A 14,232-nucleotide genomic window follows, 5' to 3' on the forward strand; every position below is an offset into this window, starting at 1 on the left:
TTCCAAGTAGCTGGGATTACAGGTGCATGCCATTGCGCCTGCTTGTCCCTGACTTTTATACAGTTCTTTTCTACACTGAAACACAACCCAGGAAAATATATTTTTAAAAAACTTTACAGGAATTTTTATGCACAAATCAGGTTTAAAAACCGCAGTATATACACCATAAATATTTGTTGGACAAATAAATGATTAAATTCAGATTATGACTACTTCAGATTTTTTGGACAGCCACAATCAAATATTAACTCTTAATAAGGTTTTTGCTATAAATTAAAATTCATTTTTCACTAGCAACTGTTAGCCACATGGGCAAATTATAGATAAGTAAGTCCTTAACTTTGAAGAGCTTATTATTTTTCCAACGTATCTAGGTTCAAAGCTGAAGAGGTATTTCTTAGACTCATTTATATTTCTGGCTTCCCAGATACAAGCCCACTAGGTCAGCAGTCCCCAGCCTTTTTGGCACCAGGGACCGGTTTCATGGAAAACAATTTTTCCATGGACCTGGGGCAGGGGCAGGGGTGGAGTTTAGGATGATTCAAGTGCATTACATTATGCACTTTATTTCTATTATTATTACATTGTAACATATAATGAAATAATTATACAACTTACCATCAGGTAGAATCAGTGGGAGCCCTGAGCTTGTTTTCCTCCAAATAGATGGTCCCGGGGGTGATGGGAGACAGTGACAGATCATCAGGCATTAGATTCTCATGAGGAGCCTTTTGGGGTTTGTGACAGGGTAGAGCATGACAGGGTTTGTGCTCCTATGAGAATTGAATGCTCCTGCTGATCTGACAGGAGGTGGAGTTCAGGCAGTAATATGAGCGATGGGAGTGGCTGTAAATACAGATGAAGCCTCTATGGCTTGTCCGCCGCTCACCTCCTGCTATGTGGCCTGGTTCCTAACAGGTTATGTACGGCTACTGGTCTGTGGTCTGGGGATTGGGGACCCCTGCTCTAGGTAGATCTTGTCAATTTTTCCTTCAGAGCCTCTCCTGAATCGATCTCAATTTTATTTCTCTCAAGCTTTTTTTTTTAAATTCTTTTTTAAAAAGACAGGGTCTTGCTCTGTCAACCAGATTAGAGTGCAGTGGCACAATCAAAACTCACAGAAGCTTGGAACTTCTGGGTTCAAGTGATCCTTCCACTTCCACCTCAGGAGTAGCTGGGACTCCAGTCATACGTCACCACACCTGGATCTTGCTAGATTGCCCAGGCCAGTCTTGAACTCTCGGACTCAAGCGATCCTCCTGTCTCTTAGGTTTTTATTACTAACCTTCTGGACTATAATAACTCTCTTGGTTAAAGTCTCTCCCTAGTCTAATCCACCTTGTACAACTCTTATCATTTTATTCTTATCATTTAGATCATAACTAAACCTTGCTTATAAACCCCACACTGCCCGCTGCCAAGTCCTTTATTTTGGCATTTAAGATTCTCTACAATTTGCTCCCGACCTACCTTTTCAGTACTATGTTTTCATCCACACATTCACTCATTTGACATATACTTACAAAGTGCTTACTAAGGACATTGAGGAGTTGAAGATACTATAAGGTGGTAAAGGAGCTTATGTTCTGCCCCAAGCAGACAGCGCTGCGAAGTTAAAGAAATTGGGTATAGCCCCTTCTATGAATTCTATTTTGTTTGAGACGGAGTCTCACTCCATCGCCCAGGCTGGAAGTACAGTGGCACAATCTTGGCTCACTGCAGCCTCTGCCTCCCAAGTTCAAGCAATTCTCCTGCCTCTGCCTCCACAGCAGCTGAAATTACAGGCGCATGCCACCACACCCAGCTAATTTTTGTATTTTTAGTAGAAATGGGGTTTCACCATGTTGGCCAGGCTGGTCTCGAACTCCTGACCTCAAATGATCTACCTGCCTCCGCTTCCCAAACTGCTGGGATTACAGGTGTGAGCCACTGCACCAGTTCCTTGTATGAATTCTAAGAACCAGTCTTCCGTTATAGTCTTTAGTAAAGGAAACAGAATATGTACAAAGATAATGCCAATCAATACAAGGAAGAAAATAAGTGCAATAAGACAGCAAGGTAATATGAGAGTTTAGATGTTAACTCTAATGGGGGGTGTTCAGGATGTCTTAGAAGAGGTGGCATTTGATTAGGTCTTGCAAAGAGGGCAGACCTTCAATATGTAAGAAGAGGAAGGTCACTGTAAAAAATGAGCAAAGGAATAGAGATAAAAATGTATGGGAAACAAGTCTGATTTCCACACAGTGTAGGCACAATAGACATTAATAAGAGGTAAAGCTGAAAAGGGAGGATTAGGCTAAATCCAGACACTTAATGAATGCTTGGCCAAGGTTTGAACTTACCTGATATTTACTCCTTTGACAAGTATTTACCGACTGTCTACAATAGGCCAGATGGCAGGTTAAACACTAGGGATAGCAAGACAGACGTGGTCCTGGTCCTCTTGGAGCTTAGAGTCTACCATAAAAGCAGTAAGAATCCACTGAAGATGCAGAACACAGGAGTGCCATCATCAAGATGCTACTTAAGATTAAGATTACTCTGGCATCAATGTGTGAGATTAACTGCACGGTAGAAGAATAAAAAAACAAAACAAGGCCACTTATTACAGTAAGTTTAGAAAGGAATGAGGCCTAAGACAGTGGCAGTGGTAATAGAGGAGCTAAAGGCTTGAAAGATATTAAGAAGGAAGACTGTCAAGCTTAATATTTGTGCAGAAATAGTTGGAAGGGAGCAGGGAAGGGGGAAATGTAAAAGTGAACCATGAGACTGGAAAAGAATCCGAACAGTTGTTGGCTCGGGGATTGGGGATGGATTGGAGAGGGGTATGAGAGAGTTCTCTGGGATGATGGTTATATCTGTATCTTGACAGAGGCTTCACCACACAGGTGAGTGCATCTATCAAAACTCATCATATACTCAATATCTATGCATTTCACCATATGTAAATTTTATCTTTATGTTTTTGAGACCGAGTCTCGCGCTGTCGCCCAGGCTGGAGTGCAGTGGCATGATCTTGGCTCACTGCAGCACCTGCCTCCCGGGTTCAAGCTATTCTCCTGCCTCAGCCTCCCTATATGTAAATTTCATATTTACAAATTCCTGAAAACAAATATTAAACTCAAGTTAATGATATGTAGGCTGAAGTGTTTAGGGGTGAAGTGTATGTTACCTGCAGTTTACTTTGAAATACATTAAGAAAGATAACATGGACTGGTGGATGAAAAGATGGGCAGATATATGATAAAGCAAAAAGAAAATATTAACTGTAAACTCCTGGTGGAGAATATGCAGTTTTCATTATACAATTCTTTCAATCCTTTTTGTTTGAAAAATTTCATAATAAAATGTTGAGAAAAGCGATAAGCATTCAGTTTTGAGTTTGGGTTGACTGGTGGGATACTGGCAATACGGAGGATGTAGGTAGGTTATGTCCATTAGTGACATAAGGGTTTGAGGTACCCAAGGCATTCGAGTAGAAATATTTACCAGGCAGCTGGAATTGCACAGGTAGAGTTATTTTACTCTGCTGCTTCCTGAACATCTCTCTGCCTCCATGTGTCCACTTCCACTGAAAACTTTTCCTTCTTCAAGCTTTCCCTGACTACCCTGTGCTCGGACATTCAGCATTGGATGATGAGTTCATGGCATTATCACATCACTAGACTGGAAATTCTTAGGATAAACAGAATCTTATAAAGAACACATAGTGTTTATTTCATAAAGCAATTTTCAAATAAACAACTGAATAAAACCTGACTTAGTATTGGAATATCCAGGTCTTTATGTTCACACTGATTCCTGGCTCTGAGGTAGAGTCCTGTTTTTTCTGAGACAGATATAAACAGATATGTGTATATATATATATACACCAATAGATATAAACAGATATAGATCTATAGACATAAACAGATAGATATAAACAGACTTTCTTAAAAGGCACCCTTTACAGCAGAGAATTCCCATTCCCAGATTCTCTTTTTTTTGAGACAGGGAGTCTCACTCAGCTGTCCAGGCTGGAGTTGCAGTGGCAAGATTATAGCTCACTGTAGCCTCCACCGCTGGGCTTAAACAATCCTCTCACCTCAATCTCCTGAGTAGCTGGGACTATACATGTGCACCCCCACAACAGGCTAATTTTTGTGTTTTTTTTTGTAGAGACTGGGTTTCGCTATGTTGCCCAGGCTGGTCCCAAACTCTTGGGCTCAAGTGATCCACCTGCCTCAGCCTCCCAAAGTGCTGGGATTACAGGTGTGAGCCACCGCACCCAGCCCCAGATTCTTAACATATTTGATTTTCTCGTTCTTAGTAGCTTTTCTTCCAGATTTTCACATTGCATTTTGCAGAACTATAAATAAAAAAAGAAACCTTTAATGACATAGTTATGAGACCCTAAAGTTCACTGCTAGAAATTGTTGAATTGTGAGGAAAGAAATCAAACCAAGGTGACTGATTCATCATTCCTCTCTCTCTAATCAGCAGTGAGCTCCCTAAAGTCAACAACTATGTCCTGCTTGTTTTTTTACTTCCTGGTACTATCTACACCATTGAGCTTGGCATACAGTAAGCACTCAGTAAAATAACATACATTCGACACTGAAAAGAATACCAGAAAGTAGCCAACACCAGCTGGTGGAAAGTCATTAGCTATTCTGTTAACTTGATTGCTCAGTGTTCTACCAATTTTGATAGTCTATTTTTCAAAATGAACTCAAAGAACACCTTTTGACATCTCCCAACTGCCCTAAGCAGACAGTGATGCTAAGTGAAAGAAACTGGGTTTAGCTCCTTCTATGAATTCTAAGAACTAGTTGGAATAAGCCACAGTGTAACTAAACCTATTCCTGGCACAATGGGAGAATAACTCTATTAAGAAACCCTAGGCCGGGCATGGTGGCTCATGCCTGTAATCCTAGCACTTTGGGAGGCAGAGGTGGGAGGATCATTTGAGGTCAGGAGTTTGAGACCAGCCTGGCCGACATGGTGAAACCTCGTCTCTACTAAAAATACGAAAAAAAAAAAAAAAATTAGTCGGGTGTGGTGGTGGGTGCCTGTAATTTCAGCTACTTGGGAGGGTGAGGCATGAACCTGGGAGGAGGTTGCAGTGAGCTCAGATTGCACCACTGCACTCCAGCCTGGGCAACAGAGTGAGATTCCATCTCAAAAAAAAACAGATAAATAAAAGAAAAAAAAGATTGCTCCTATTTTTGTATCAGACAGACTGGGGCACTGGTAATATTTTATACTTTATATCATTCCAACATATCCCCCAAATGTGCTTAATTCCCAGTGGTTTACCTCAACTGCTTAACTTAAAAGTCCATTGACTATCCAGGAAGAACCTGCTTCATCTCTTATCCCCACCACACTTAAAAGATGCTTTACCTTTTCTCCTCTCTCTCTCTCTCTGTCCTTCTCTTCTTTTTTCTTTTTTTTCTCACTATGCCCATCTGTGTGGAGGCCAGGAAGTGGCGGGGGAGGTGCTGCTGCTCCAGCGTATGGGATGCTGGGAGGAGGGCCAGGTGTCACTGTGACCTCTCCCACTGGCAGAGCAGAAAGTCCTGAACTTCTCTTGGATTTGGAGTGTCGCTTCTCTTTATGCTTCTCCTTGTCTTTCTTCTTTTTGCTCTTCTTTGACTTCTTTTTCTTCTTGATTTCCCGGTAAGAATCATCTATCACTAACTCCCCAGCCTCTAGTTCCCCACCAGAGGATGAGTCTGATTCTACCAGAATAGGTTCAAGCCCTGAAAGATCAAGGTTGCCACTGTGGGACTCTGGGAACTGGGGGGCATCAGACCCACAGCCTTCAGGGCCAGGAGATGAATGTGGGTCTGAAGATGACTTGTGCTTTTTCCGGGCTGTTTTCAGAAAGCTCTGTAACTCATGTCCTAGGAGTAAAGCACCCTGCTCATCCCGAGCTGATTTCTTTGAGGATTTTTTCACAGTTGCTTGTTGAGAGGGATACTGAAAAGACTCCTCATCAACAGAGCTGCTTCCCTTCTCCTTTGGTGAAAGAATAAGTTTCATTTTTAAACCATCAGGCTCCCGAAGGGTCAATGTCTCTGTGTTCACATACAGAGGCTTCATTTTTTTGGATTTGTGGGAGGCACCATCCTCCAGGGGTAGTTCCCCGCTGCTTCCACTGACTTTCTTCCTGTGGTGCTCCTTTTTACTCTCCGAATGGCTTGAAGAGCCAGAGGATTTCTCCCCAGTCTTTTTGGAGGGCTTGGAGCTTGCTGCCAGTGGGGAAGTGATAGCTTTCAACAGGTCCATAGCTGTATCGGTAGACTGTGGGCTGGACTTTTTCTTTTTCTTCTGTGATGATTCCAAAGACGAAATGTCTAGAAATAATCAGGAGAAGTACTGTCAATATGATGGGAAGCAACTTCTAACAAGCTTCCTCTCTCATCAAAAGCACCTAGCTAACATGACAAAGAGGCTAACAGGAATGATCTGAAGGGAGACCCTTTAACTGATTCCTAACATTAAGAAATGATGCCCTTGTGCTTCTTGGCTTGGTAGATTCTGCCTCTGACCCTGGACACAGTTCTTGCCACTAAAGTTGTTTCTCTTCACTGAGTCTTCAGAAGCAACCAAAGAGCACATACCCAGAAGAACTGACTATAGCTGTGGGATTATGGGAAGTTAACAATTCAGAAGAACTGACTATAGCTGTGGGATTATGGGAAGTTAACAATTCAGAAGAACTGACTATAGCTGTGGGATTATGGGAAGTTAACAATTCAGAGTGCAGACAGAATATCATTTGTTTCTGTGTTCAGGACAAACCCATTCTGGGAAAAGTTGAGTCTCATCAGCTATGTGCATAACACAGCTAAGAAAACTGGTTCTGTGAGTGGATCTACACTGGTTGAGAAGTGACCCACAGGTGCAGGCCAGAGGACTACATATGGCAAAAGGGATGCTAGATAACAATGGGCACAAGATAAGTGGATGATTGGGGGGAGAAGGAACCTGGTACCTGGTGTATCACAAATGCAGACTGTTCTTCTATGCTGAATCCTCCAAAATACCAGCCCTCCACCTCTCTCCTCCTTCACACTGGTTTATCGGCACTCAGAACAAGAACCACTGTCCTGTTAAATAGGCCACTGTGTCAGCAACATCTGGATCCCTTTCCCCTACCCCGACTCCAAGAACCAGCGATGTGTTTATCCCACCTGTTGCCCATTCCCATCCTCACCTCCATAGTAGTAATCATCAGAGGAGTGCTTCCTCTTCTTCTTGTGTGTGTCCGTCCCCAAGAAGTAAAGTTCAGTATCCTATAATTAAAGAAGAAGAATTGACCAATAATAAGATGATGAGGCAAATGCAGTTTGGAACCACTCTTGTCTTTGATGATTTCTGACTTTGGGAAACAAAGTACAAGAAATAATAAAAACAGATGCGCACAACATTTTATTTTTCTTTTCTAAAGTTATTAAAAAACACTTCCTTCTTCAAATATTAGGAAATATGGTAAGAAGTAGTTTAAGACTTTCCTGGTACAGTGGCTCAGGCCTGTAATCCTAGCACTTTGGGAGGCCGAGGCAGGTGGATCATTTGAGGTCAGGAGTTTGAGACCTGCCTGGCCAACATGGTGAAAACCTATCTCTAATAAAATAGAAAAATTGGCCGGGCATGGTGGCAGAAACCTGTAATTCCAGTGACTCGGGAGGCTGAGGCAAGAGAATCGCTTGAACCCGGAAGGTGGAGGTTGCAGTAAGCAGAGATCATGCCACTGCACTCCAGCCTGGGCCACAAGAGCAAAAAAAAAACTCTGCATCATACAAAAAAAAAAAAAAAAAAAAAAAGAGTAGTTTAAGACTTTCCTAATTTAAATTTTCAGGACTTACCTTCAACTTCTTCTTGGAAGAATTCCTGACCTGAGCAGCAATTTCTTCCTCTTCCCTTAAAAAATCTTTGTAAGAACGTTTTTTCTCTCGTTGGCTTCGGCCAGCTGCAAGTCCTATGTCCTCAAAGGTATGATCACCATCAAAACAATCTGAGAAGCACAGGTTTATTTGGGAAAGGAAATGAGAAAGTCAAGTAAGTAATGACCAAATCACCATGCAGGTAATGCAACAGTTCCTCTATTTCCAAATTAAAACAATGTTTCAATCAAGTCCACTGCAATACAGGGCTAGACCCAGGGGAACAGAATATTTCTTGATGACCTGGCTGCAAATACAAGAATCAAACCTGAAGAAACAATGTTTCCACGCTATGCAAAGGCCCCATGTGCAACCTCAGATATGATTTCTTAGTTGTGATTTGGTAGGTGGACACAGACTTGCAGACGAAAGGCTGAAAAGAATAAGGATTCATGATTCATGTGCTGTGCTGCTCTCTGTGGGAGTCCAGGATGTGATTCCTATCCCCAGACTCCTGCACACTGGAGCTGGCAAGGACCAAGAGTGCTGCAGGGGATCACCCCAATAAACTAAGAGACTCATATTTCAGACTCTCATGTTGGAACCCCTGTCCTGGTTTTCGTTTCCATGGGCCCAGTCTGGGGATGGCGTGGAGGCTGAGTGTCATAACAGTGCTCTGGACCATCACTTGGGAGTCCAGGCTGTGGTGCCCAGTCCTGGTCTCTATATCCATGGGCTGCAAGGATTGAAGAGGATACCCCCTTTGGAATGCTTCTCAGATTATGGGGTCATACCTTCTTTCTTCACGGAGTCATCATAAGCCATGGTGGTCCTGCAGGGCCTTTGAGAATGTGTCACTGTGTCCAGGCTCCTTCCCGTCTACAGGACCAGGTCTGAGAAACAAAGAAGGAAAACCCTCCTGTAATGCGAAATCAGAGGAGACGCAACCTTCCAGATGGAAATGTGTAGTGATCCAAGGGCCGACTGGAAGGGCAGCAAGAAATAAAGGAGTGTCTTGTCACCTCCTCATTCTCTTTGTAAATATAGTGGGGTTGATACTGCAGGAAGTACACTAGGCTTAATTAGATTTCAGTCATGAATTAAAGTTGTCATTTGGGGAAGTATATAAAATACCTCCAATACAAAAAATATTTTCAAAATTAATGAGAATTTCTGAAATGCCAACAGGACTGACAACACTGAGACAGGGTAGAAACCAACATTAAGTTAGAGGGATAGGTTCAATCATGGTTATAAAATACACAGGTAAAGCAAGATGCAGAGAAGATAGATCACACCAAACATTTGAAGACCATAAAATCCTACCAACTGGATTGGTGAACTAGTAACATCTATTGCATTGTAATTTAAACAGAAATGATTAACTGTATAGGAATATTAAATATCTTTAGAGCATAATCTCTTTTGCATTTTTGGGAGGGTTACATGAATTTGTTCAAATTTATGTAATTGTAAAAGCAGGTACACTCCTTACATCAGTTGACCATGTGACAGCTGTCACCACCACCAAGGCTTTCTTAAAGGCTAGGTGAAAATAGGGAGATATTTATCATTTGTCCACTGGTCATAAAACTTTTATGATTAATAAGATCTTCACTAATAAGAATTGCTACAATTTAAATGTTCTAGATATTGTATTGAGTTTTATTGAATTTTTACAATCTTTTTTGGCATTTGAGTTTATATGTCCATTTTGACTTTGAAGATAATACTATAAAATGCACTGTAAGTTTTTTTTTTTTTTTTGAGACAGATTCTTGCTCTGTCGCCCAGGCTGGAGTGCAGTGGCAGTTTCGGCACACTGCAACTTCTGCCTCCCAGGTTCAAGTGATTGTCCTGCCTCAGCCTCCCCAGTAGCTGGGATTACAAGCACCTGCCACCACGCCCGGCTAATTTATGTATTTTTAGTAGAGATGGGGGGTTTCACCATCTTGGCCAGGCTGGTCTTGAACTCTTGACCTCATGATCCACCCGCCTCAGCCTCCCAAAGTGCTGGGCTTACAGGTGTGAGCCATGGTGCCCAGCCAAGGTAAAGTTCTTTAAAAGTTTTAAGAACAAGTAATGTCACAAGTCCTTCAGGAAATTTAAAATTACATATCAAATATTTTGGCAGTGTTCTCATCCAATTAAGTCAGATGCTTACAAAGTTAATCTAATCGATCATTTATTTAAATTTAATTTTACCTTCATTATTATAAGGGGATTTAGAAATACTGAAGGACACTTAAATGACACATTACTAATTCCTCCAGGTAGCTGTGGACAATACTGAAGCATGGAACTTTTGTGAAAGAAAAGATGAATTTGATTAACAAGGGGAGCTTTCGTAAGTTACATTAAAAAGACTTACTTGCACAAATCAGATAAAATACAATGTACAGGTAGGCCTAAATAGGAAAATGAAGCATTACGAAGAATGATTTATAAGAAAAGAAACATACAAAAGCATTTCTTCACTTCTCTGAGAAGTGAAATAAAGAATGGATTTGGTCAAAGTAAGAGAAGCTAGAGGAATGAAACTCCATTAACTGGATTGTTCTAAAGATAAACTGGAGAACTGCCTGTTCGAAGGGCCTTTTCACAGGAAACGAAGGGGACGTAAGGTCAGGCCTCAGATAAAAATGTGAGGAGGCAAGATACATAATGTAGCCAGTTTTTCATGTTCCAGCATTTAAGGATGAAAGTTTCTCAGTGGAAACTACTGTCCTCCCCTTTCCACCCAAGTGGTGCTGACTCCAAAAGGGGTGCAGGTAGGAGAAGGGAAATATAGGGAATTATATCCATTTATTTGAAAACAGCATATCCTCTCAATGGCACTAAAATACTGAGTGTATAAGAAAAATATACAGATTATATTGGTTTTCATAGGCTGATAACGCCAAGAACCACTGGAGACCCCAAATTAAACACTTTCCGTGCATGAATTTTCATGCATGAATTCTGGCAAAGAATATTTGAGAAATAATGGCAAAAAACTTAAATATTCAATGTCATAAATAACAGTCATCAATGTTTTGTCAACAACAAAATGCACTTGTAAATGTAAGCAAAGGCTGGTCCTGAGACTTACAAACAGGCCTTCCCTTTGGTAACATCAAAATCAACATAAAACAGAGTTGGGCAACTAACAGAACAGAAATAAGTACCTCTGAAAACAGAAAGAAAGATGACTGTATCGTGGTCTCGTTACTGGCTGCTTTAAAAAACTTGTGGATTACAAAGTTGTGTGAAAGGGAATAGAAAATTAGGAACTGCTTCTCAGAGGCACAGGCCAACACAGAAAATGTGTTAGCATGACGTATTAGATTAGGTCTGCCACTGTTTACATTTTCTTAAAAACACTGAAGAGCATTTTATAATTTACTGGATTAAATAACCTGAAGAAAAAAAAGGAATGAGGCCTGAAGACAAGTCCAATTCACTAAAGAACTGGGGCAGCCAAGAGGTTGGAAAACTAAAATTAAACACAATGGACTGTTATCATTCACAGCTTGGGCAGATCATGGGCCTTGAATTTCTACATTCTTTAAAATCAGGATATTATTGCAGCTCAGGGTTTAGTTTTGGTTGCTGACTCATAGAAGAAACCAGATAAATCTCAAGCAACAGTGTGAAAGAAAGGCAGAGTTCAGGCAACATTTATATAAGATCAGACGAACCCCTGGTATTCCTTCCAGGTCTTGAATACGATCTGTGAAAATTCAGAGTTCAGGGGTAGAGAGTAGATTGTGAGGATTAAAGAAAATGAAAAATATTAGGTTTGATTTTCACATTAGAAAAGGGAAGTCATAATTATATGAAATGTTGGCAAATGTGAAACAGGTGCTAACCCATTCTCAAGTCAATAATTTGGGAGTTTATAAAATTCAATGTTGTCAACTCCACGAGGCAGGAATAATTTTGTTTGTCTCAGTGTGCCAAGATATGACAACATAAGTTCATTATTCCATACTGTTGATACAAGTAAAAAACTGGTACCATAAAAATGTATACTTATGAAATGCACAAATTGTTAAATAGCTCTTCGGGGACTTTTCTTTAGGATATGAAAAGGAGGCGGCAGAGTTGCTTTTTCCCTTGCAGACAAGTATACAAGTTATGTTCAGGCATAGGCCTTTGGGATGACCAAAGTAATTAGGAGGAAAAAAATCCTCACATATAGTACTTTATTATTTCGCAACTTCAAATTATACTAAAAAAGAGGTTTCAGATGTTTGTTTTTTTGAGGTAACTTTAGCTCCCGCAATCAACAAGCTTCTTCACCCCATAATGTAAATGAGCAGTGAAAAAAAGGCAACAAAGTGAGTCCCGCAAACGGGCAGTAAGAGAAATTCTGAAATCCAGGTCTGTTCCAGGATGACAGCCAGGTCCAAGATTCTGCGTTCTCTTCTTCCAACACTCCTTTCAATAACTCAAAATGCCAGTCAGTGCAGGTAAAGGAAGAGGCACATCCGCCGGTTGCCAATTTTGGAAATTTTCTTGTTACTTCTAGGACACAGGCAAGTGATGCCTTCTCATCTTCGTCCAGGTTTCCTCCAATCTCCGAACACAGCGACTCCGAATCCTCTTGCCACTCCCTTCTCCAGGGACCTACCTAGGCAGCACTCCCAGCCCCTGCCAGCTCTGGAAGCTGCAGAGATCCCGACAGTCTGGGATGGGGATTGAATCCTCTCATTGCAGTGCAATTAAGCGGAACCACGACCACCGCACAGATCGGCTGACAACACACATTCCCTACGACCAGCGATAGAAATTTTGACAAGCCTTGTCCAATCAACAGGCTTTATTTGGGATTCAGTTTTTTAATTTGTTCTATTAGGAGGAAATATAATCAGCCACCAGCGTAGCCCTCAGCAAGAGGGGACAGAGATGTTTCTCCGCTTTTGCACGCTATAAAGTGAATCTACAAGTAGTAGTTAGTGGAGGGAAAATGGGCCTGCATGGAGAAGGCTCCCACCACGAAGGCATGGCCAAGCCGGGTTGCACGCAAAGAATACACACAATACCCGGTGATTTACACAAACAGCCCCCACGACCACCATTTTTGTGGTCTCCACGGCAAACGAGTGGGATTCTCCCGGCAGTTTTGCGGCAACAGCTAGTTCAACAAAGCTCTGTGAAGAGGAAAAGAAGAAAGCTCCTCGTACCTTCTCCTGCCAGCCGCGGCCCCAGCCCTCCCGTGGCCGCGGCCACGAGCGCTTTCCCCCTGACAGCCCGAGGGACCCCCACATCGCGGGTTCCGAGCCGCACAGCTCCACCTGGACCCGGGTTCCCGCGTCCCCGGCGGCCTTACGGCGCCCCCGAGGGCGGAGACGGCCCGGGCAGGGGGAGGGGCGGCCCGGGTCCGCAGGCCCCCGGGGCGGCCGCACGCCCCCTCCCGGCCCCGCAGCTTTCCCGCCTTCCCCGTTTGAACAGCTCCCGCCCGCCCTCCTCCTTCTGCCCGCTCCAGCCCCTTCCTGGGGACGGCTGCGGCCGCTACTCCAGTCCCCGGCTCGGCCCCTGGGGTAGGCCGCGACGGGCCTGGGGCACCCCAGAGGTGGTGTCGCGGGCCCAGGGCGGCAGGTGGCGGCGGGGCGGGGCTGCTGCCGCCTCAGGGTGGGGGCCCAGCCCGGTCTCCTGGGGTCTCCGCTCGCCGCTACCTTCACTCGGCTCGCCCGGATCCCGCCTCAGCGCCGCCGATCGCCGCCATCTTGGAGAAGGAGAGAAAAGCGCGAGAGGCCAGGGAGCCTCAGTCGAACCCAGAGCGCAGACTCGGGCTCCGCAGGGGGAATCCCGCTCGACCAAGAGCGCCGAGCGCATCGAATAAAACTCCGAGCTTGCTGAGCGCGGGAGCTGGCATTTATTTATTGAGAATTTGCTATGTTCCCAGCCTTGCGCTAGAAGCTTACAAACATTATTTCACTTGATCCTCACTGCATTCCTGTCGCATTTTGCAGAAGAGAACCAGACTGAGAGAAGTGACGTGCCCAAGGATACACAGGTAGTTGGAATATGAGACCCAGTATTACTCCAAGTCTTCTGATTCTGAATGCAGTGCTTTCCCCAAAATACTATGCGGTTTCTTTGAAGATATTTTTATACAGCAATTCTCCTCTTTGCAAAACCTAGATCTATGCAGATTAATAGCAGCGTGATTATTTAGACTTCAGCATCTACATTTGAACATTTGGCATATTAGGGGTGAGGTGGAAGAAGAACTTATCTTTGTAACAATGTACAGTAACGTAATTTTCATGGCGAATCATCTACATTTTTTAGTTAGAAACAGTCTTCAGAGAGAGAGGAAGAGATGTCATTTACAGGCGAGAAACAAGTTTTCTGATTTGCCTTGGAGAAC

General features: G+C 43.0%; 1 protein-coding gene across 5 annotated transcripts in view; it reads right to left on the reverse strand.

The window, feature by feature from the left end:
* Positions 1–13,642, reverse strand: part of HMGXB4 (HMG-box containing 4) — a 39,753-nt gene extending 26,111 nt beyond the window's left edge. Inside the window, exons 1-6 of one of the 5 annotated variants that reach the window (XM_010389130.2) lie at positions 13,535–13,610; positions 8,669–8,767; positions 7,857–8,005; positions 7,205–7,283; positions 6,983–7,097; positions 5,386–6,341 (exon numbers count right to left, since the gene is read on the reverse strand). In XM_010389130.2, coding sequence (XP_010387432.1) covers positions 5,386–6,273 — 888 coding nt within the window. In that variant the 5' untranslated portion in view covers positions 6,274–6,341; positions 6,983–7,097; positions 7,205–7,283; ... (1 more) ...; positions 8,669–8,767; positions 13,535–13,610. Of the gene's footprint in view, positions 1–5,385; positions 6,342–6,982; positions 7,098–7,204; positions 7,284–7,856; positions 8,006–8,668; positions 8,768–11,725; positions 11,801–13,534 lie in introns of those variants that run through there. The other 4 variants (XM_010389131.2, XM_010389129.2, XM_030915338.1 and 1 more) reach the window with 4 other exon arrangements.
* Between the last annotated feature and the right edge of the window lie 590 nt (positions 13,643–14,232).

This window comes from Rhinopithecus roxellana, chromosome 13 (assembly GCF_007565055.1).
Source record: "Rhinopithecus roxellana isolate Shanxi Qingling chromosome 13, ASM756505v1, whole genome shotgun sequence".
Classification (NCBI taxonomy): Eukaryota; Metazoa; Chordata; class Mammalia; order Primates; family Cercopithecidae; genus Rhinopithecus; species Rhinopithecus roxellana.